The sequence below is a fragment of the Lemur catta genome, chromosome 5 (assembly GCF_020740605.2).
Source record: "Lemur catta isolate mLemCat1 chromosome 5, mLemCat1.pri, whole genome shotgun sequence".
NCBI lineage: Eukaryota > Metazoa > Chordata > Mammalia > Primates > Lemuridae > Lemur > Lemur catta.
In genome coordinates, this window is record NC_059132.1 from 100,770,738 (window position 1) to 100,794,145 (window position 23,408).

At 39.8% G+C, this 23,408-nt stretch overlaps 1 protein-coding gene across 15 annotated transcripts in view; it reads left to right on the plus strand.

The window, feature by feature from the left end:
- Positions 1–23,408, plus strand: part of SORBS2 (sorbin and SH3 domain containing 2) — a 194,106-nt gene that overhangs the window by 126,193 nt on the left and 44,505 nt on the right. For 5 of the 15 annotated variants that reach the window (XM_045552364.1, XM_045552366.1, XM_045552370.1 and 2 more), the window contains 5 exons: positions 3,612–3,775; positions 8,443–8,509; positions 9,840–9,884; positions 11,955–12,144; positions 14,302–14,416. In XM_045552364.1, coding sequence (XP_045408320.1) covers positions 3,612–3,775; positions 8,443–8,509; positions 9,840–9,884; positions 11,955–12,144; positions 14,302–14,416 — 581 coding nt within the window. Of the gene's footprint in view, positions 1–3,611; positions 3,776–4,205; positions 4,562–8,442; positions 8,510–9,839; positions 9,885–11,954; positions 12,145–14,301; positions 14,417–21,514; positions 21,674–22,342; positions 22,427–23,408 lie in introns of those variants that run through there. The other 10 variants (XM_045552360.1, XM_045552361.1, XM_045552375.1 and 7 more) reach the window with 5 other exon arrangements.

The window sequence follows — 23,408 nt, forward strand, 5'->3', positions numbered from 1 at the left end:
CTCCAGCTCTATCAGAGCCTGGAATAGGCTATTGGATGTTTGAGGTGGGGGTAGAAAGAAAAAGAAGGTGGCCAGTTAGCTTGCTCAATAAAAGAGTAAACGAACATAGTGCTTTTCCACTGAGACGGCTTGTTCCTCTGTGGAAGAGCTTTCATGGTGGAATATTCTTTTGGTGTATATATAAGGAAGAATTGTTTAACAGTTAAAACAATGTAACAGAGAGACAGGCTGTCTCAAGAAGTGTTAAAGCTCACAAAGTAGGAAACCACCACTCAAACTGAGGCTAGAAGGCCTTCAGTCAGGGATGTGGTCATAGAAGCCACACAAGAGAAACTTAAGAGTTCCCTGAAATGATGATTCCATTATTTTACAGAACGATCATTCTTAACCCTTTGGGTATTAAGAATTTGGTGAAAGACAGAGCTCTCTCTCCGCCAGAAAACAAATGAACATAGAAACATTCATAACAAAATTTAAGCATGTGATTTCAGGGGGCTTATGAATTCTTAACGACCTCCTGGGAGAGAAGTTCTGCTATATAATGATAGAAATCTTCTTACCTGGTGAAAAATATTATAGCTTAGAAAATAAGTTAATAAATATTTCTTAAGTTTTCAAAAATGTAGTTTTCAAAGCCCAAAATATCAAAAAGCGTACCAAATTGAACCATCATAGGAATTCAGGCTGAAAAAGTTTCGATGATGTTGAGTCTCTAGAAAGCTTCCAGGACAGCAGGAAGCAGAGGGGCATTCTGAGGACGGGAGGGCCACCCCACACCTCCCAGAACAGGGGAGGCCGAGTCCTCTGGCCACAAATGAACAACAGAGGGAAAGAAACTAGAGCCCAGGACTTGAACTCCTGTTTCCTCATTGACAGCAGGCAGCACAGCCCCCTTCCCCAGCACTGATGCGCATGTTGAAAGAGCATGATGCTATTCCTTTATCAAGGAACATTTTATGTCAGCATCTAGCATGTGCACTGTAGAACTCAGCTTCTGTGGACAAAACCTCTATAACTATCAGACTTTACATGTAGCTGTGGGACTATTAAAGAAAAGTCTAGATATATCTGTGCTTTCTCTAACGCTACTCCTGGGGATCATCTGTGAATCTTCTAACCGTGTCTTTTTAGAGTATAAGAAAGTAGGACTTCCTGGTACCAAAATTTTGCCCTTTAACAATCAGCCCATGGTGTAGTATAATAATGGAAGAACACTATACCCAGATTTTTTTTAAATGGAACTATGCATTATCACACATATAACATCAAACTCTATAAATTATTCTAGCCATAGCATTTTCCTGAATAATTGTTATCAAAGTCTACTCTGTCTCCTTGCCTGTCTTAGTGAACACAGGTTTTTCCCCATCTCCTACCCCCACCTTACTGCACAAAAAATATGAAGACTCAAATACAGACAGACTTTCATTTTAGAGCATATCAATGAGTAGATTTTGCATATAAACTCTACATGGAAAGAAATTCCCTATGTAAACATTGACCAAATTCCAATTGGCCAGGGCTGTGATATGTCCCGAGGAGAATATACAATTCTACCTTGCCCTAAATGCACTTTTATGTACTTGAGGACAAAATATTGCAAAGATGAGAATTAGTGGATCATATAGGAGAATAATAAAATAAAGGGCTGCCTCCTACTGCATAAGCTATAGGTTCATAGAATCTTATGACCCAGATATGATGACAGAGTTGATAGTGCTTGCTTAGCCTAGGACTTTGCACGTGCTAGGTGTTCATAAAACATTTGTTGCTGATAAAAATGCTAGCAGCACGGATGCCTACTCAAATTCTTTTGGGAATTAAACAGAAAGTCAATTTGAGTCAAATACCACATTGTGTCTTAATTTGGAATAGCCTGGGAAATATATTACCTTTACATTTAATGGCACATAAAGCAGTTGTGTTCCTCGCCTTATCCAATCTTCATCAAACATGTATTGACAATGCCTTTCTGATCCAAACTAAATTGAAAGTAGCCATAATAATAGTAATAGCAGTTACAAATGTTACAATGGATTTTACCTTAGAGACATCTTAACTTTATCCTTATAATGATGAGTTAAATTTCTTAAAGAGCTTACTTATGTTGTTTTATACAAATTTGTCATGAAAAACATATTTATAAGATATATCATACACACACAGAGATGATACCAATGAATCCCATTCTGAAACATATAGACTTTTCCATGTACACATAAAAGAATTTTCTGAGTGGCAGTCCTGAGAGACTATGGCATAAAGAGTACATACAAAGTGTCATTCTTGGTCACCAAAATTTTGAAATTAATTGCAGAAAAATAGGAGGTCATATTATTAATCATACCAGGTGAGCAGTAATAATGTCGATTTTTGAAAATAACTATGAACTAAGAGTAAATAGAATATATAGTGTGTATATGCACTTGTTGCTTCTTTAAGTATGCTAAAAGTTAATAAAAATTACATGGGCCAGGCACAGTGGCTCACACTTATAATCCTAGCATTTTGGGAGGCCAAGATAGGAGGATCACTTGAGCCCAGGAGTTTGAGACTGTAGTGAGCTATGATTGCGCCACTGCACTCCAGCCTGGGTGACAGAGTGAGACCCTGACTCTAAAAATAAATAAATAAATAAATAAAAGTGACATGAAGTTAGAAACTTATAAGCCTCCTCTAATTTATATCCTTAGGGAAGTTTTTATCCTCAAAGGGTAAAAAGTCATGGTTTTTGTTATTTTAAAGTAAAACCAAAGATATTAGGACCATCATGGCTATTTGAATAACAATTAATTAATACTAATGGCTTAAAAGCATTTATTTATTCATAAGCCTTCACATCCAAGTACAGTATATGTTTGGATGTGAAGATGTTCTTTAAATTTTTTATTATTATGGATACATAATAATTGTATGTGTTTATAGGGTACATGTGATGTTTTGATACATGCATACAATGTGAATTAATCAAATCAGGGTAACTGGGGTACCCATCACCTTAGGCATTTAACATTTCTTTGTGTTATGGATGTGAAGATTTTTTAAAGTGACTTGTTTTTGCTTCATTTTAATGAAATCACTGTCACTAACTCCACAGCCCTATCTTTTGTCTAAAAATACATTTCAGTACTTATAAATAATAGTAGTTAGCAATATCACTAGAATAATATTCATGGAAATTATGGCCTGAGGGAAATTATTAATACTAACCTTGGCTCAGCTCCTGCCCCCTCATTTATAAAACTGATCCTTGCTCCCTGAACCCACTCTCCAGCCCCCCAAGATGACTGGAAGGGTAAGATGAGGTCATGCGAGTGAAGTGCTGACTTAGCACAGCGGCTGCTACTCAGTTTAACACAGGTCATCCTTCCGCCTCATCCTTCTCCATAAGGTGGGGCGGCCCTTGTTGCCATAGATCTGTGCCCTCCACACCTGCACAGGACCCCCAACACAGCGAGGGGCTCACATGGAAGGTAGAGGAGTTCAAAGAGAGAGTGATGGGACTATGGACTGGATGTTACAGTTGGCATAAACATACAAGGAGAGGCACCGTCGGTTTATGATTCTGTATGCATCAAATTGCATTCTACTTTGCCACATTTCCTGCACAGATTCCACGGAGACGTATCCGCAGCATGCGCAGTCTCTGGACGGCACCACGGGCCCACTGTACAGATCCTCAGAGGAAGAGAAGAGGGTGACAGTCATCAAAGCCCCGCATTACCCGGGCATCGGGCCGGTGGATGAATCCGGAATCCCCACAGCAATTAGAACGGTAGGAAATGCCAGCGTGTGCGTCTGTCCGGGGCTGTGCACAGGCTCCACAAAGGGCGGATTGTCCACGGCTTTGTGCATTCCTAGGGTCTTATGTAATGAGGATTGCCCTGTGTGCCATCTGAGCGCCCATGAATGTTATGCTGTGTGTGGCAGAGAGAGAAAACTGCCGATTGAAGAGAATTACACAATCTGTTTTTCCATTTGAATGAAAGATCATGAAAACTGTGATTTTGCTAAATGATAAAACTATGCTTGGTTTTATTTTACCTTTTACCAAGGAGGGTTAGGGCAATAGAAAAGAGAAGGAACAGGAAAATGGGAATTCTTTGGCTGCATCGAATTCCCACGTGCATTGCAAATAAACCAGTGATTTATTTGTTTCTTGAAATGGATGTGTGTTAACACCAGGAGATTGGGAGCTGTGAATTGGGAGTTGGGAGGTGAGGTGATTGGAGTGAAGGGAGTTAATGTCATGGAAGGGAAAAGCTGTCTGGAGAAAAATACACATTTTCATGTCCCTCTTCAGCTGTGCCTGCCGAGAGAGCGCTCTCCTGGGACGATAAGTGAAAGTGTTTGGATTTTTTTTGTTTGTTTCCAAACTCTGCCAAAGCATTGCTGAGTGTGTCAGGGCAGCCCCTTCTGGCAAAGCGCTGCAGCAGCAGAGGCAGCTCCTGCGAGCCTGGCAGGCAGCTGCTTGCTGGTCAAGCCCACTTGAAGAGAAGGTTTGCTCTGGCCGGGAGAAGGAAGCCGGGAGAGCAGGATGAGAGCGACGACACCTCTGCAGGTGAACTGGGGGAGGTGAGGGGAGAGCTCCAGCTGCATACACTTGGCCCGCAATGCCCAGAGAAAGGGCTGGGGTGTTGCTAGGAGCTGCTTCCCTGGAATGCAGACCTGGGGGGCCGAGATAATCATGGATGGAGGAAAAGAATGGGAAAGATATCAGAAAAAAAGCAGGGTAAGATTGGAAATAGTCACAGAGCACTAATGACGAAGTGCGGGGGCTTTCTTCTCTACCTGAACTTGCATTTATCATATGGGAATGATGTGTTTTATATACAGAGAAAAGAGTTAGAAAAGGCTTATTCTAAGCATCTGTGTTACAAACTGGAAGCCAAAAAGTAAATCTGTACCTCAGTGGCTGGGGTTTTAGACTTGTTAGACTGTGGTAATGTTGAATGTGACGAATTTTGAAGTCCTAACAATTTGTCTTGGAACAGACGATTGTCATATTTAAGTGACCAAAACAGTTCAGGGATTGTGACTAATGTTCTTCATTTTTTGACGATTACATGTTTCTGGAGATGGTGTTTTGTTGTCTGTTTCCCTTTTAAGATTTCTGACTCAAAATGGTTCAACTGGAAATTTTATCCTCATAATGTAGGGATACAGTGTCTGACAGGTATGGTGTCATTGATTTTGTCTAATTGATCCCTCAGGCATAGTATATACACAAATTAAGAGATCTCTGGTTCTAAGTAGTTATAGATTCTGTCTCAATGGACTTTATCTGAGATCTCTGTGCATATTTTTAAGACAATAAATGATATAAGTGATAAAAAGGACTTGCAAACCTGGTCCATTTTTTAACCTATAAGACATAATTTTCTTAACTGGCAAAGCCTTGCTTTGTTAGTTTTTAAAAGGAAAAACTAAGATGTTGGAGATTGTTAATTAACATTTTTATATTATCTCTTGCCAGATCAAAAAAGCATGCTTAGGTATGCATAAACAAACACACGAAACATTGAATGCTAGTTTTCTTTCTATAAAATAGGAAAAAATATTATAAGCAACTCAGAAGTTCCTTATAAGGAACCATATTTTCATGTATAACTTATCCTCTTACTTAGGACCTTTAAAACTTTACAAAGAAGGTAGAGGTCTGTGAAGACTCCTTTCTTCTTCACATTTACTATTTTACAGCCTACAGAGCACATCCCCAAGTATAGCTGTGTTTATAAATGTTGAGTCAGGCCATCTCTGAGCCACAGCAGGCCAACAATCTCCAAAGTTGTTTTTCTTCTTATCTGTGTAGAAAGCAATGACTATCAGACTCTAATTGTTTCTCGTTAGCTTTCTGCTCAGTGTGTATGCCCAAGGCAGTGCTGTCTCAGTGTGCCATGCTATAGAATTATTTTAAACAACCAACATACACCCAGAATTTTCATAAAGCAATCCAGAAACTCTAGAAAGCCAAGAGCCAGCAACCAGTACTCTGGAGTTACTGTGATGCAGAGAAGCAGCTCTGGAGACTGCCCTCCCTCCTGTAACCTGGGATGTCTGTGTTAGCCTTTCGCTGCCATTCTTAAAAACAACAACAAAAATCACTAGGGTTCAGATCCCATGAGATTGTGTAATTAAGGCCAGCTATTTAAGTGAAATACAAGATTTTACTTCAAATAAAGCACTCATTGGAGCATTTTCAAAGCTAAAAAAGAGCGAAAATAGAACAGAATCACTGTATACCGGTTATGTCGAAAATATATCTTCTTTTCTTTTTGGAAATCTCTGCATGTTAAATCCATGTAGAGCTCTGATGTTTTGTAAACTGTGGGAATGTAAAAATTCAGGTCTATTCACTCAAAGTTATACAAAACAACTGCATAGGGAATTACTGGTAGTTATTTTCCATGCAAAATGATTTTGAAGGACACATTCCTCAAATTTGAGTAGACTTCTATTTTCTGAATCTTGGTATTAAGAAGCAATATAACAGTCTCCACGATGGCATTTATAAAAGGGATTTTAAATGCTTAGAGTGCTTCTTTTAGAAAGGGACATAGAGTTTTAGCATTCCCGTCTTACTAGTTTCATATTCTCCTTTGCCAACCCACTGGGCACTTCCTGGCACCTCTGTACGCACCATATAAAGCTAGCAGATGGCATAACTGTGAAATCCTACCTGATATAGGCCCTCCAGCAAGTGAAGAAAACAATCCTGTCTGTCAAGACGCATTGCCATATACAGTGATGGAACGTACTTACTAGGCTTCCTTGTTGCCATTGGTTGTGTCCAGGTATGGTTAGAAAACAGTTTTACTCACAGTTATGTCTTAATTTCTGCTGCTTTACTACTATAAAAGAAATGAAGGTTAATGATAAAAATCAGTCTTTTGTAAAAAATAAACATCCCTTAAAGATACATGTTCAGCTACTTTCAACCAGCAAATAACAGTTAGGCTCCTACCTCATCCCTGCACCCCCTCCCACCAGCCCTCACCATGTGATTATATACTCAATCAATAATCCCCTCAATATTTCCATTGTAGAAAGAGCCTAGAATAAAGAAGTGATTTGCAACAAAGTCAAATAGCCCTTAATGTTAATCTATATTTGGGGTGATTGACAGAATCTTGTATTCTTAGAGATCAAAATAAATTTATAGTACAGAGCCCTCCATGTCAAGATAAAAAAACGCAATGACCATATTTCTGGAAAAAAAATCAGGATATAAAATCCAAATCAAAACTCAGTGTAACAAGTATATTTTTGTAGCAGTCCTAACAGAATTTTTTAAATCAAGAGAACTATCCTGGAAAATCTGGTATATTTAGTTACTGTACACAGAATGGTCAAGTTTGTCATCCAAGTAGCCCTGAAAGAGTTGGGGTAAAGATCTTGCCAAGCAAAACCTTTAATTATGATTATAAAGTTATGTATGTCTACTTTCAGAGGTATACAGTAAGGTACAGTTCCATCCAATAAGCTAGATTCATACATTATTTCATTCTACAAATATTTGAGGTTCCCTACTGTTACTATTTATTGAGCATTTATTATATTCTAGGCATGGTTCTAGGCCTTTTTGTATACATTGTCTCATTTAATTACCATAGCAATCCTATGACTTAGATATTATAAAATTTTGTTATTTTAAAGAGGAGAAAATTGAGGCTCAAAAAGGTTATATAACTTTCTCAAATTCATATTGCTAGAAAGTGTCAAACAGTAATTAAAGAAACCAAGATTTGAATCTTGGTTCAAGATTTAATATCAACTTCATCTTTCCACTGCAGCCTACTTTTTCTATCATGTCTTTTAGCCTTACAGTTTAGCAAGGCAAGTATGTATACACTCTGTTATCATGTTAAAAATTTAGTGAAACCATACAGTTTTGGATTTGCTCCAGGACTCTGGATTGTCTACTACATTTGGTATTTTAGTAACTTAGACTAGTAAACACCAAATTTATTTCTCTAGGCTGATCAGAATACAGTTTGGGTCAAAAATATTCCCTAGTCAATTCTAAAAATAATGTCTTGATAGAATACTCAATAAAAAGTGTTTAAGGATAACAATTATCACCAAAAGGAGTTAAGAAAACTATTACAACAATAACTTTTATTCAGTGAATTTTATATAAATATATTTGTGTAAGTGTCACCTACCTAGTGCTGGACACTAGGTAGTATATGAAAAAATAAAACCATAGCATCGAATGTTCCAATTCAGCTTAACTCTAACATGAGGTAACATATTTATAAACTTGCATACATACCTGAATAAATCGCTGAAATTGTCATCAAGTAATAGGAAAGAGTCAGAAAATTTTAACATAGAATAGAAATCTGCTATTAAGAAGATAAACTGTAGAAATGAAAACATTGAGGAGCAACACGGATTTGAAACCAGTTTTGTGACCACTGAACACTCTGTTTATTATAGACAGTGGACCGACCCAAGGACTGGTACAAGACGATGTTTAAGCAGATTCACATGGTGCACAAGCCGGGTATGTATGTTGTTCTGCTTTCTGATCAGGTCCTTGTGGGTTGCAGGATGTATATTCCTCTTTTGTATAGGTCTTGTTCATACAAAATGTCAGACCCCAGCACACTCCATGCTGCTTTCTTTTTGGCGTTCCTCCTGTTCTCCTCTTCCCGCTCAAATCACAGATCCGTCTGCCTTCGCCCCTCCCCTGGGCTGCCAGCAAGAGATACCCCGGGGAAGCCTGCCTGTGCTCTGCCCTCCTCCGTCCAACCTTCCTATCCACGGTCTAAACCGGAGTGTTGTCTGTGTAAACAGACGCCTTGTTCCTCTGTCCACCCCGTCTGCTCTTCGTCAAGAGTGAGAGTCTAGGCAGGTCTCCTGAGCCTGCCATGGGGGCCAAGGGAAAGCTTCCCTTTGCCCTCTGACGGGTTCACTAAAAATCTTTGACACGAAGCAGAGTAACAGGAGAAAAGGCATATAAAATTTATTTGATCAAAGTTTTACATGACATGGGGACTTCAAATGAGGACCTAAAGATACAGGGGAAATTGTCCATTTTTATGCTCAGGTTCAACAAAGCAGGGACAGCCATGTAGCAATGTGATTGGAAGAAAAGGGTGCAATCTAATGCTAACAGACTGAGTGGGGAAACCCAGCAAGGCCTGTCTGTCCAGATTCTTCTTGGCCTCTCTGAGCAGCATCCTTCCTTCTGGGTGGGGGGCGGGACCCTCTCTGGAATGAGGGCCTTATGGCCTACAGTCAAACAGGGTGGGTCAGAGAATTTCTTTATGGCCAGTTTTTAAACAGAAAGGTGGAGGATGGTTAGAGTAATACTTTTAGGTTTTATGGGGGGCTTTGGAGAAAAGGGGTGCTGGTTTCTATACCCCACCTTGGGGAAGAAGGATTCTAGTGTATGTGGCTCGCCTCGGGGGAGAATGAGGCAAGAGAGGCAGGAGGGCAGCAGAAGGACAAAAACACTTTTGGTTCTGAAGCCTTCATTTGGGGTATTGTTTTCTGAGCCCCAACACTACTCAGAGCAGCTGACAAGCAATCTCTGAAGCACTTAACGGAAATCCGTGATCCAGAGGAGATGGTGGCCTTGGGAAGTGAGGACAAGGGACCGACTTTGTACACTATGGAGAGGCCGGCAATGCCAATATGTTACAGACAAGAAAGGGTGGTCAGGGGAGCCCAGCAAAAAGCAATATTTGAAACTGAAAAGTGATATTATGAACTAGGAAAAATACGTTGCTTTTCTAACAAACTTCTGTTGTTTCTCTGAAGTTCTGCTGTCTTGTTATGCCATGGTGACTGAAACTGTACTACCATAATATTTATGTTTCATTTTCTAGATGATGACACTGACATGTATAATACTCCTTATGCATATAATGCAGGTAGGATGGGTTTCCTTGCTTGCGATGAATATTTTGTGCTCCGCAATGTTTGGAAGAACTACACAGCCACTTTTTTTACCCTTCTGTTTGAGCGCATGTTTGCAGTTCATATAATTAGGAGGATGCTTTTTTTTTCTTTTTTCAGAGCATGCATAACAAAAGGATTGATCTTTTCTCGTGGAAATGAGAACTAACACTGTTTTATCTCATTCATTCCCACTGTTAGTTTATTCTCAGCTTCAGGAATGTTTAACCGAAGTATGAAGGACAGCCTGAAAGAACACACTGTAACCCAGGGTACAAAACAAGATAGAGATCTTCTTTTATCAGCAGAGAGTGATTGCAATTGTGTAAGATCATTCAGATACACTTCACAAAAAAACAAGTCAACCAAAGTATTTTGTGACCTTGTCCCTGCTTTTGCTCCAAAATGCAACCATTCATTGAAAGATTTCAAAAATCCCACTTGGCTGGGCCACTTTTCTGACTCAGAATTGCCAGTGGTCGTAATAGAATGACTTCAGTTCCGGGCATTTCCACTTGGACTCGAGGGCATTGGTACCTCGTGAAGGGGTCTTCAGGCTGGAGAGGGGAACCCCCCAAAAAAACCCTCCCTTCATCACTTTCTCTTGAATGTTGCATCAGGGGTTCTGCCCAGGCCCCCTCTCCCTGCCCAGCCACAGGCTCAGGACTGTTGCTGTCCACTTTCTTTAGAGCAGGCTCCGATGCTCAGACTGCTCCCCTCCCCTTCTGCAGCGGTGACCTCACTTAGGGGTCCCCTGGCCAGCCTGGCCCTCCCTCCTGCAGACCTGGAGACCAGCGCTCAGCCCTGTAGCTGTTAGGGATGTCACCACTAGTCTCCACCACCAAACAGAGGGAAAATGAGTGAAACAAGCCCAGCAAGCGGTAAGACCTCTGGCTTTAGGTCCTGGCTCCCTCAGATGACAGCAGGAGGCCTACTAAGATGTCCCCCTCCATTTTCATTCTGGGTCCCGGGTACTCCAAACTCACTCCCTTTATTTAACTTGAAAGTTGAAGTGTGGGACTGGACCGTGGAATCAAGGCAAAATTGTAAGTGCAGATGTTATCTCTCTTCGTTTGCCGAGGAAATCGGCACGGACTCTCAGGAGAGGCAGATGAATGCAAATAGACTTTGCCCAAAAGATGGTGGTTGTGAGAAATTCAGAATTTTCATAATTTTTTCATATCAAAGTCTGTGTCACATTAGAAACCAGTAAATGGAGCAGCAGTGACATGTAGAACCCTGCAAGTTTCATCATTTAATCAGTAGACAAAGCCACTGCAACTAGTCTCTTCCCTTTCTACTGACCCTACATCTCACGACTTTATGTCTTGCACTTTTCTGCTTTTATTTTTCTTCACCATCCCTAACTGATCCTTCAGGGCTAACTCTAGTAGCATGAGTTCTATAGTGTCTTCTCTGACCAATCCACCACCTTCTGACATCCTTCAATTCTTAATATATGTTTTCCTCATTTGATCTTTATTATATGTTACCAATTAATTTCAATCATAATTCTGTTAGTGTCTCATCTCCCCAATTGGGCTGTAAGCTTATTGAGGGTTTGTGTGTGCTTGTGCCTTGCACAGCACCTTATATATACAACTTGGTCAATTGTCATATGTAAATCAGAGGGTTGTTTTTTTTTTTTTAAGTGTTAGGAGATATTTGGAAACAGTTCTAAGTACTTTTAATCTTCCCTCGAAACCTTAACTATATTATTAGTTTATACAATTCAAAGAGAAAATTTGCTAAGTACCTGTAAGTTTATTCCTAGTATCAGTCTGAATTATTACCAACTCCAAAATAATGGACAAAGATTTATTGTAATCAGGGCTTGTGTGTAGAATAAATTAATCATTAATTAATGAAGATTAGCAAATTAGTAATATTAATAAATTAATAAAGAACGACCATCTGATGTATGCATTACAAATATGCTTATCAATAAGCATTTTTACATAGTCATGGGCTATCTGGAGAGGAATGAACAATGTAATGCACTTCTAACATATTATTTGCCTCTGTGTGGGGCGGTTTCCTGCTAGGTCTGTACAACCCACCCTACGGTGCGCAGTCACACCCTGCCGCCAAGACCCAGACCTACAGACCTCTCTCCAAGAGCCACTCTGACAACGGCACCAACGCCTTTAAGGACGCGTCCTCGCCAGTGCCTCCCCCGCACGTTCCACCTCCAGTCCCACCGTTTCGACCACGAGATCGGTCTTCAACAGAAAAGTAAGACGTTTTCCCCAAAAGTGGCCAATATTTCACTTGGGATAAAAACAAGGCCATGGGACATCCAGTGGAAGAATCAGTGCACACCTTAACAGAGAGAATAAGTGTGTAATCTCATGAGTCCCTACGTACCCGGTACTGACCTCCTCCACTGAGACTAGCAAACGCATTCACAGTCTTGGTTCATGATATCACAGCACCCTAAATTAGACTCGAATTGACATGTATTCATCAATTGACTTTTTGGTCAATAAATGCATATAATTGACATATACATGCTTTGGTATACCAGGTTAGAGACTATGCAATTAGTTTTCAGTTTCCTCAGATTTGAAATGTTAGATCTATCAATAAAACATCTTTTTGAAAGCAGGGAAAAGTTATTCATCAATCATAAATAAGCCATTACTTAGTAAGTGTCTATCTGTGGCTCATTTCCACCAGTTTTCAAGCTGATACTAGTTTTCATCTCTCCACTGAAATATTTTTATAGAAACTATCCACACCAAAATAAAAATTTATAAGCACACTTTTATCATGTTATTTTTATTAGGATTATGACTAATAGTTCTACTTATAGGTAACCTTTATTGAGTCACTATAGCCCAGCAGTAGGCTAAACACTTTTGCTGTATCATATCATTTGATTCTGAGAACAACCTGATGAGATAGATTCTATTTTAAAGAGAAAGAAACTGTGGTTCAGAAAATTGAAGTCACTTGCTCAGCTCATACAGCTAGTATGTCCAAGCCAGGATCCAAATTCAGCTATGATTAAACCCAATGCCTATGCTATACCGGTAACTAATAAATAAGAATATAAAAATTATCCTTTATTAATACCAGTTATTAAGGATCATCTGTCATCCCCATCTCAGAAAAATTGTATTCGACACCCCATTGTACCATTAAGAGTAACTGATGATGATGTAGGGTACAAGATACCATGACAATAGACACACATCACATGTGAAGGGGTCCTCAGGGTGAATTATGTGATGCCTTAAAACTGAAAAACAATGATCTAGACACAAAATGGTATATTTGCCATCAAAAAAAGAACCAAAATTAACCTTTAGATTTCAATGTATAATTTGTCCTATATGTTTAGTTAAAAGAAATATCTCATTAAGCGATATGATGATCCCTTTAAAAATTCCAGACAGCTTTCATATATATTGTCTCATGCAATGCTCAAAACTCCTCTGCGAGGAAAAAGAACACAATCTGGCTACCTGTGTTTAACACAGATGCAAAATCTAAGACTGCAAAGTTTAAGAGGTCTGTTGACTATCACTCATCAATTTAGTAGAAAGCTAGGACTTGCCCCTAGAGTTCAATCCCTTAGAGCACTTCGATTTCCAACATGCTGTGGAGTCAGAATTTCATTCCATTCCATGGAATCAGAATCACTCCAATATATAGTCAGAAAATCCACCCTCCTAAAAATGATGTACCCAAAGGGAGGCTTCTTTAGCTCTAGCTGCCTCAAAAAGCCTTACTTTGTAAGTCCTTCTTTGACAGCCTCTTAAAGGATATTAGTTCAGGAAAAAGCGCTGATTCCCATGAGGTAGATGTTTGACTCTGGTGTTTCAAAGCTAACACCAAAAGATGATCTCCCATGCCACACAGCTTGCTCCCAACTCAAGTGATACTTTTATACTTTTCCCAGACAAACTATGGTGCCACTTGCAAGAAACAAGATCAAACATGGTGTGTGCATTACTCCTTGTCACTTTGAATCAAGGATGCCAAGTCACAGAGTGGTGGGTTAAACGCACAGAGCTTAACGGAGCATACTGCCACTTACTTTAAACACAAACATACGCAGCCACCATTAGCGACCCAGAGGCTTACTGAGAGGTCACAGTCTGCGTGTCTACAAACCTCTCATGTGAGTTTCTGAGCCAGCAGGAGGATAGTTGTATGAAAAAGAAAAAAAAGAGGAACATATATGAAATAAAAGAAATGGCTTTCTTTAAATCATTAATGTAAAATGAAACATAAATATGGCATTTTTGGCAGATTAACTATTTATCCTAGAGATTTTTTAATCTGTATTAAAATTAACTTTAACAACAGATAACAAGTGGTTTTATATAATTGTTTTAAGCACGCAGGATTATTTTAATGTGTGATTTGTTGTTTACTTCTAAGGCATGACTGGGATCCTCCAGACAGAAAAGTGGACACAAGAAAATTCCGGTCTGAGCCGAGGAGTATTTTTGAATACGAACCGGGCAAGTCATCAATTCTGCAGCATGAAAGACCAGTAAGCACTTGTCATTAAACAGAATGCCAGCTCTCTAGGCTTCCAGGGTTTCCAAATAAACCTGCATTTCACATTGTTTAGCAATTTTTATCACAAAGGTAATTTATTTATTTATTTGGCATTATTTGGAAATCATGATTATTTTGTATCATGATTTGTGCATCCTGTCTCAGAACTAAAAGATGCACTCACTAATATATTGTCTCTACTCACCAAACATATATATATATGTATAAATAGGACTCATTTGCATGTAACTATAGTTGTACCCGATCATGAACCTGAGTATAATCTTTTTAAAAACACCACTCATAAATGCAACACTGAATTGCTATGATAAATTGCTAATGAGAAAAGTCATTAATCAATCTCCTCAATACACATGGAACCATGGAAGTTCCATTGCTTGGTTTCCACATTAGTTTTATATTTCTTTGGCTTAAGGGGAAATTTTCCAAATGCCCTTTTTATAACAAGTTGTTTTAATTGATTCTTATTAAATCCCTCTCAGGTTACCAAGCCTCAAGCTTCCTGATTGATTGTCATTCTAATGGATCAAGATTATAATTCACTTTGCAGTATTTTTTCCAATTATTTACTTTACTTGTATGCAAACAGAAAGATAGAAAAATCCTCCTCAAAGTGCAAGTTACCAAAGATGTTCTCCCCTGGCCTTCTTGGTTTCTGGTCTCCCCAGCCCTCCTTTCTATGTCCCTTGCGTCCCCCCAGTGCTCAGTGCCCTCAGGATATCTTTGAAACTCTACAATTCCTCTGCATCTCCATTCAAACCTGCTTCTAGGAAAGCATTTGATGTCAATTGCAACTTACTCTCATTTTTTGCTTTAAAAGAAATTTAGCTGTCAGTGAACAAGAAAAAGAGGGTTTTTCTTTGTTAGCTCCTTCAAGAGTCTGCAAGAAATCACATTATTATATATAGTGCAAGGCCATCCCTGAAATTTAATTGGAAACCCTTGCCTCACCACACCCAACCTGAGTGTCCGTAATTTAGTTTTTGAAACCCCATATTTGTGGTTGTGCTGTTGAAAAACATGTTCGAAAACATATAATCACATAATTCATACATGATATTTATCTAAGCCATCTTTGCCTTTCTTCAAACAACTCATATCTTTTAGAGTAACAGGACTTCAATAGAAAAACAAAGAAAACAAAGGAACATCACTGATTTGCAGGCTCCATTGCAAACTTATAACCCATTTACTAGGCTATATGATTGAATATCGTGACACTTTGACATTTCCAGAGTGAGAATTGGGTGATCCACAATGTCACCATTGCATAAAATTGGAAATAGCAAAATAATATATCTCAGATTTAAATGTAAAAAACAAAACTTTCATAATCATTCTAACAATTCATGAGACTCTTAGGATAATGAGCACTCTAATTGGATTAGAATGCTTTTGTAGCTGCGGTGACAGGAAACAGGACTGATTTTATAAGCATTCCCATCAGGCTATTTCTGTTATTTAGCCATTCAACAAAATCGATTGAGCACCAACTCTGTGCCAGACTTGATATTAGGTGCTAGGGACACAATGGTGAACAAGACAGAGTCTCTACCTCAAGGAACTTCAAGTCGATCATTTAACGTATATACATGACAAGATCTGCTTTTATACAAACTAAACAACCTCTTAGCGTTAAAACAGAGGCATACCTAAAGAATCCTCCCTCTGCCCCCTCACTCATTTGGGGCCGTATCATTGTGCCTGAAATTCTCACATTACTCATGTTTTTGGGTTAAAGCTTTCAAGTCTCCTAGTTTTAAAATAGCAATAAGAAGAAGAACAGCAATAACAATAGCTGTAAATCTTCAATGAGCATTTACTATGTGCCAGGCTCTGCGATTAGTAATTTATGCCATATCTCATGTAATAATGTTTCCAACCACCCTAAGAAGTAGATACTTGGTATCCCCACTTTACAGATGAAGAGACCGAAGCACACATTGACCAACTTTGCCCCAGGTCACAGAGCTGGTGGGAGCTGGAGGTAGGCGTAGAGCCCAGGCATACTTATGCCTGGTGGGCTCGATCACTACTATATTGCTGAGTAGGAAGCACGTGTAGCTAGTAATCATCATTACTTTAATTAGAATATTTGATTATTTTGCAATATAAATTAGTTTATTTATTGGCTAATTTATAATTAGTATTCGGTTTACTTTACCAGAAACCTAGGCCCTTAGTAGTTATGACACCAGCCCAGAATACTTAAGCAGGTGTAAGAAGGCAGGGAGCTCTGGAGCCATGGGGGTTGCTGGAGACGCATGTGCATAGGTTTCTGTAGCCACAGATGACTGGAAGGGACCTGGAAACTGGGACAGAAATGAGAACGGATATCTTATGGAGAAATGAAAAGCACCAAAACTCTTACGTCTCCTAAACAATTTTGTGGAGGACCAGCCTTAACCAAAATGGTTTGAGCTGGCCGTATCATTTTGATCAGCCTTTTTATTATAGGACTAGTCTATGACCTTTTTTTAAATTATCTTTTTTTAAAAAATATCAACCCTGAATTCATTCTAATTTATAGAATCAGAAAAAAACAAAGGGCCAATGGGCAGTGGCACTGTGGAGAGTGGCTGTATATTGACACAGAGAGCAGGAAGATTTGTTGAATGAGAGTGATGAACAGCAAAGGGACGACAGATGGGAGTTCAGGCCTTATGCATGCATCCTCATGGACTTGGACTCCAGGGTGATGTGGGAGCATTCCTTTGCTCTTTTCATAATTCATTTTTGAAAAATACACACAACAGCTAAGCAATTCTGTGCTGCTCTGTTGACTTCCTAGATGCTGCCTCCATCTGCTTTCCTAACTGTCATCTTGGATTCCCCTCTCCCCTAGGGCACTCAAAGTCCTGCCCACCAGGAGAGATGCCACTGCCACTCCTCTCTCTGGCCTGCCGTGGTCCAGCGCCTGGGCTGCAGCGACGGCCACCCGACTCAGTCCCCTGATTCTCCAATCTCATCTCCACACCACAGCGAGGTCGATCTTTAGAAATTCTTTATAAAACCTCCAGCTCAAAACTTTCTCCTGGCTCTTCACTGTCCTTAGAGCAAAATCCAAATCCCTTAACGTAATTTATAAAAGCTCTTGGGATTTGGCCCCAGCTGAGCTCTCCAGCCTCGTCTCTCTTTTTGCCCCCTACCCCCCACTAGGTTCCAGGTACACACAGAACTTTCAACTCCCTCCTTGCTGGGCCTTTGCACAGCCCGTTCCCCCTGCCAGGAGAGCTCCCCCCACCACCTCTTCCTTCACACAGAAAGTTCTAGCCCATCCTTCAGGTCTCAGGATAGTCATACCCCTCCCAGGGAATTGTCCCAGACTTCTCAACAGTAACCTTAAAGATCCCCTTGCAGTGGGCCCAGGGCAGGCTGTTGCTCCCAGGGCCCTCACACACTGAACTAGAAAGGCCTGTTTCCTTGTGGCTGTCCCTCAGGGGACCTTAAGCTCCTTGCAGGCAGGGACCATGTCTGCGACACCACTTGTATTCCAAACACCTAGCCCAATGCCTGGCACACGGTTAGTGCTCAGCGAATGTTCATTCATTGAATTACTAAGTGAATGAATGAACATAGGTTTTACCTTTGCAGTGAATGGGTAACGTTGGTGAGAAACTGAATCCTTATTTTGTTGCTTATCTATGAAGCCTATATATTTCTACTGACAAAAGGCCAGTGGGTCTCTATCAAAACCCTCAGGAGGGATTTGACACACTGTTAGTAACTGTGACTCACCAATTCCATGATTCCCTGGGATACAAATGAGGCAGAAGGAACGGTACTGTCTGAACAGAAGTCCTCCCCAGACCCTGGCTAATGGGGTCTTCCTTAGGAATCAGCAGTATATGCATTTGTGTTCTTTAACAGGAAAGCAAAAGTGAATGCACTTTTTTTAAACTCTTAAATATTCATTTGACTATAAATTTAGAAATGTTGACTAAATGGGCCTAATGTTTGATCTGGAAAATTACTTTGCTTCATCTAATGGTTGAAAAGTTTTATGTGACAGTTTGAACCATAAAGAATTATCCTAACTAACAATGTAGATAGCATTTATTGTGGAGCCACAGTAAATATGAAACATGGTAGCCAATACCATCAAAGCTTAAAATCTAATGAGCGTAATTTTCAAGAACAAAGTATGTTGGCACCTCTTTTTTTGTTTGGAACAACATATAGAAAGCATATGCCTCAATAAAATACTGAGAACAATAGAATTTCTATAACCACAAAAGCAACTAAATACTTTTAAACTGTAGAAAATATAAAAACTTTAAAAATTGTTCACCCTTGGTAGCTTTTAAATAAGGATCACGTGTGATTTATAGTTTTAGCTTTTCTTAAGCACATTCTTTTGCACTGATGACACGAAGTTAGTTTTAAACAGGTTTGCTGAGGTTTTCTTAAATGAATAAAACAAAAAGACAAGGTTAGAAAGAGTGTTAATATTAGTGCTGAACTCAAAGGAACTTCCATGTTACACGCAGAAAGTGCTGAATTAGTGAGATTGCTAGTGTGTATATGAGGCATCTGTTGGCTGACCACATCTGTGTGTGTGTCGCTGACTATTGTGAGACTTCTGTGTACCTTAACAGGGGCTCTGGGTCACAATACATTTAATTATTGCATGACTAAAGGCATTCAGTAGATCTGCATAGCAAAGAGAAGATTCTAGTTCTGGCACTTATATTTTCTTTAATGTAAAGCCTTTGCTCAAGTGTGTGCCTTTCTTTACATTTCGAAGTTATAGATAATTACCAGCTATAATTATTTGGGGTATTTTCTCTGCTAATTTCTATTGGCATGCATTCCAGATAGTTGTCCATTAGGACTATAAATTTAATTTGTAATTGACAAAATAATTAATGGAAAATTCCTATTCTAAGGTATGGCGCACGCAAGGTGATTGATATTCTGCTCCTTTTTCCATATTCTATCATAGAAATATATTTCTATAAGTCAGGACTTAGTATATCCATTTGTTATATATTTTCTTAAAGTGGAAGTCAAAGTAAAGTTGTATTGTAACTAAGTATACTTATTTGTTTAGTAAATTTGCTGCCCTCTGCTGTTCATGTTTCTTAAACGGATTTGTTTCCTCTAGAAGTTTCTATCTCCCCTTAGCAAAACAAAACACTGTATGTGAAAGCAGAGGTTATAAAATCAAGAATTAATAATATGTTTGTAACATTAGAAACTATGATGTTTAAAAGATCCAGGGGTTAGTTTTCTTATAGAAGAAATAGTACGCCTCTATAAACAGAACAAAAATTACTGGAAAATTCTCTCTACTGTCAGTTACCCTACAAATCAGCTCCACCAAAACCATTCCATGAACTAATTATATGCTGCATCTATAATGATCTAAATAATAATTGGAGAAAAATATTCTAGCAATATCAAAACCTCAATACTCTTACAACATTGAATGAAATGTAAATTGAATCAAATTTTTAAATTAAACAGAAAACAGTTTTAAAATTAGTTATTAGAATATTTTCTTGCTACCAATTTCACTGTTACTTCTGAGATGTAAACCAAAAATAATATTGGCATAAATAAGGGAAAATATCTCAAGATTCCTACAACCTATACCTGTACCTAATAGTAGATGTTCTCTCTGACTTTTACTTATTGCAAAAATAACATTATAACAATAAAGCAAAATAATATTTAAAAGAAAGAAAAAACAAACAGTCTCAATACCAGAACACCTTGGTAGTCTTTCATGTATGTGTACATTTCTTTACTGTGCTCATCCAAGTGCAAGCTTTGTAATACCATTGTCACTACTGTACAAGTGCATGGTTATATTCTGTTTTCATTGCTTAGCATCTCATCATAAATATTTCCTTTGTAATTACAATTACCACATATTTTTGATAACTTAGGCTCTTGCACTATTTTGTCATGATGCCTCAAACTTTTCTATCATTGTCTGTAATTACTATTATAATCTTTTATTATGAAATATTGAGAGAAAACCACATCACTAAAAATACGTTGGGTATAACTTACTATTAAATATAGACTGTGTATCATTAACAAAATCATTGTAAATGCAACGAGTCAATAAAGCACTAGAACAAGCTCATGTCAAAATAGTGGCTTTTGTTGGAATATGGAATATTTCAAAGCTCCCAACATTCCAAAGGTTATAGAGCATTTCTTTCAGACCTGAAATGTAGCTACTCAGTGGAAGTCCCTGAGTTCCTTTAGGAATTGCAAGGAAATGCTATGGAATTGCTGTAAAGCAATGGCAGCTTGATGGCTCTCCTGGAATATGTCTCCAGAGCCTCAGCTCCTCTCTTGGCCAGGGGAATGGCTTTTAGGGAACGAAATAATTTTTCTTAGAATTTTTTTTTCCTGACTTCAAATACTGTACTGTTCGATTGTACCACACTTAATTAGTGTGATCATTTCAAAAAAATAATAACTCACATGTGGAAGTTAACCATCCAGTTTTAATACAAAATCAACTCTAGTCAGGCATGTATTATTTGAAAACATCAAGAGTATGGCTGGGTAAAGTAAATGCTCTGTGTCTGTTTCCTATTACTAAAGTAATTGTATTTTCTCAAACTGTTTATATTAACACTCCCAGTTTGTCCATCTTAAATACGACATTCAGAAACCACTGGAGGGGAGCAAGTCAATTATAAAAATTGGCTTTTTCTCTAAATTAGAATGTCAAGGAAACCAAGGTGGGATTTCTTTTTTCCCACACTCCCTCCCCTGCCCCTGTCACCCACAGTACTGTGACAACCTAACCCCACCTAAATCCCTTTCTCAGCTCAAAGTAGGCAGGTGGAAGGTGGATCTTGGGGTATCTCGTTAAATGTGATCTTTCTTCACATTCCGAGACATGCCTGATTGGCAGATCTTTGCAGTGGTCCAGAATGTTCCTAAGGTATCTGGGTCACACGCCCACCCCACATCCCACGGTCATTTCTCCTCCCACCTGGCCTGAGGCAGGGCACAGACCACTGCTAGCCGGTGTCCTCTGGGTTCCATCAACAGCCTCCATCTAATGAATCAGTTTCTCCTTCACCCCTCTTTCTTCCAGCCCCCTCTCCCAACATCTCCGACACCCATCCCAAGGGAACCCGGCCGGAAGCCTCTTTCAATTCCCCGACTCGGAGCGGCCCCCGGCAGCCCCTGCCCTCCGCCCCGGAGCGGCGCCCCCTCGCCAGGCCCGCGCGCCCCGGCTGTCTCTCCCATCAGGGTGAGCTCCCTCCTTCTGCAACCCTTCTAACGTCAGGAAGCTCAGCGCAGCCCTCGCCCTCCCGAGGCTAGGAAGGCATGCTCAGAGGCCGGCCACCCCCACTCCCCCGGCGCCCCTTCCAGTCCCCACCGGGGACCGAGGCCCCAATGCCCACAGACCCTGACAGCCCCGAACCCCCCATCCCTTCCCACCTGCCCCCAGCCCCACCCCAGGCTCGCCATGCGCCTGCACCCGAGGGGATGGTCAGCACACTGTAGCCACCCAGACTGGGGTGCTGGTCACCAGCGAGGGCAGGGACGATGCGGCGACTCCCCCGGGCGCTGGACTTGGAGACTGCGCCCAGCCTGTTCTAACGCTCTGGTGCACTGTCAGGGCCCGTCCTGGCCGCCAGGGAGAGCTGTCCCTAGTTTATGAATCGAGCTAAGGAGAAAATTAGAAGTTGTGGACAGAGGTACCAGCTAGGGACCTAAGCAATACCGTGGAAGCTCACCTTCATATCCTAATGTGACTCGTTTTACTTTACTTCCTCCGCTCTCTCCTGGCGAGGTTGGTCGGATGCGTTGCTGCACGTTTGCGTGTGAATGCGCGCGAGTTTGTCATACCACACGGCGTTTCCCTCACTTCGCTCAGTGTGCCTTTTCCTTCCCTTTTCCTTCACATCTGCTCTAGACTGATCGCATAAATCCAGATGACATAGATTTAGAAAATGAGCCCTGGTATAAATTCTTTTCAGAACTGGAGTTTGGACGCCCGGTAAGTGAGGCTAGACTATTAATGTAAGAAAAATAGGAGAATGTTGTTTGATTTGTAAAACATACCATTATCAGAAGAGATGGGTGTCATTTGGAGAACAAAAGCTGAATGCGTAATATAGACACAGCTTTGGTACAGCTTAGTCTGCATTTATTTCTGTACCAAATGGTTTAATGTGCTCAGACACCTCCTATATGCTTTTTAAAGCCATGCATTAAGATTACTTTGTATCTAATTAATTGCAAATTCAAAACATAGAGAGAATTTCTGTCCTGGAATATTCAGATGATTATTACAGCTTTAAAGATATGTATTTGTTTACAGTCCCTTTTGGTTTAGTTCAAACAGAACCCCTTGACATGGATAACCAAAATCATTACTATTACTATACCTCTCATAGCCTGGAGAGTGCTGGCTTCTCTACTCGTTATCTCTGAGAGTCCTCCTGATACTTCTCCAATCAGAAGACACTGGGGCCAGAAGGGTTCAGAAATTTGCCTGGAATAGTAAATGGCAGAGTCAGAAGCTAAGCCTGTCAAAGAAAAAATCTCTCTGGCCAGTTCTCACTATAATATACTGCCAGAATATTCCCACTATAAAATATAGTTAAGCCATGCGTTGCTTAACTATGTGGACACATTCTGAGAAATGCATTTTAGGTTAGTTTGTCACTGTGCAAACATCATAGGGTGCAATTACACAAACCTAGATGGTAGAGCCTACCACACACCTGGGCTATATGGTACAGCCTATTGCTCCTAAGCTACAGACCTGTACAGCCTGTGGCTGTACTGAGTACTTTAGGCAATTGTAACTTTGTAAGTATTTGTGTATCTAAACATATCTAAACATAGAAAAGGTACAGTAAAAATACAGTGTTATAATCTTATGGGACCATTTTTTATGGAGTCTGTCTTTAAACAAAACCAAAACATCGTTACGCAACACATGACTACCTAGTTTACCATTAGGGATGTAAGGA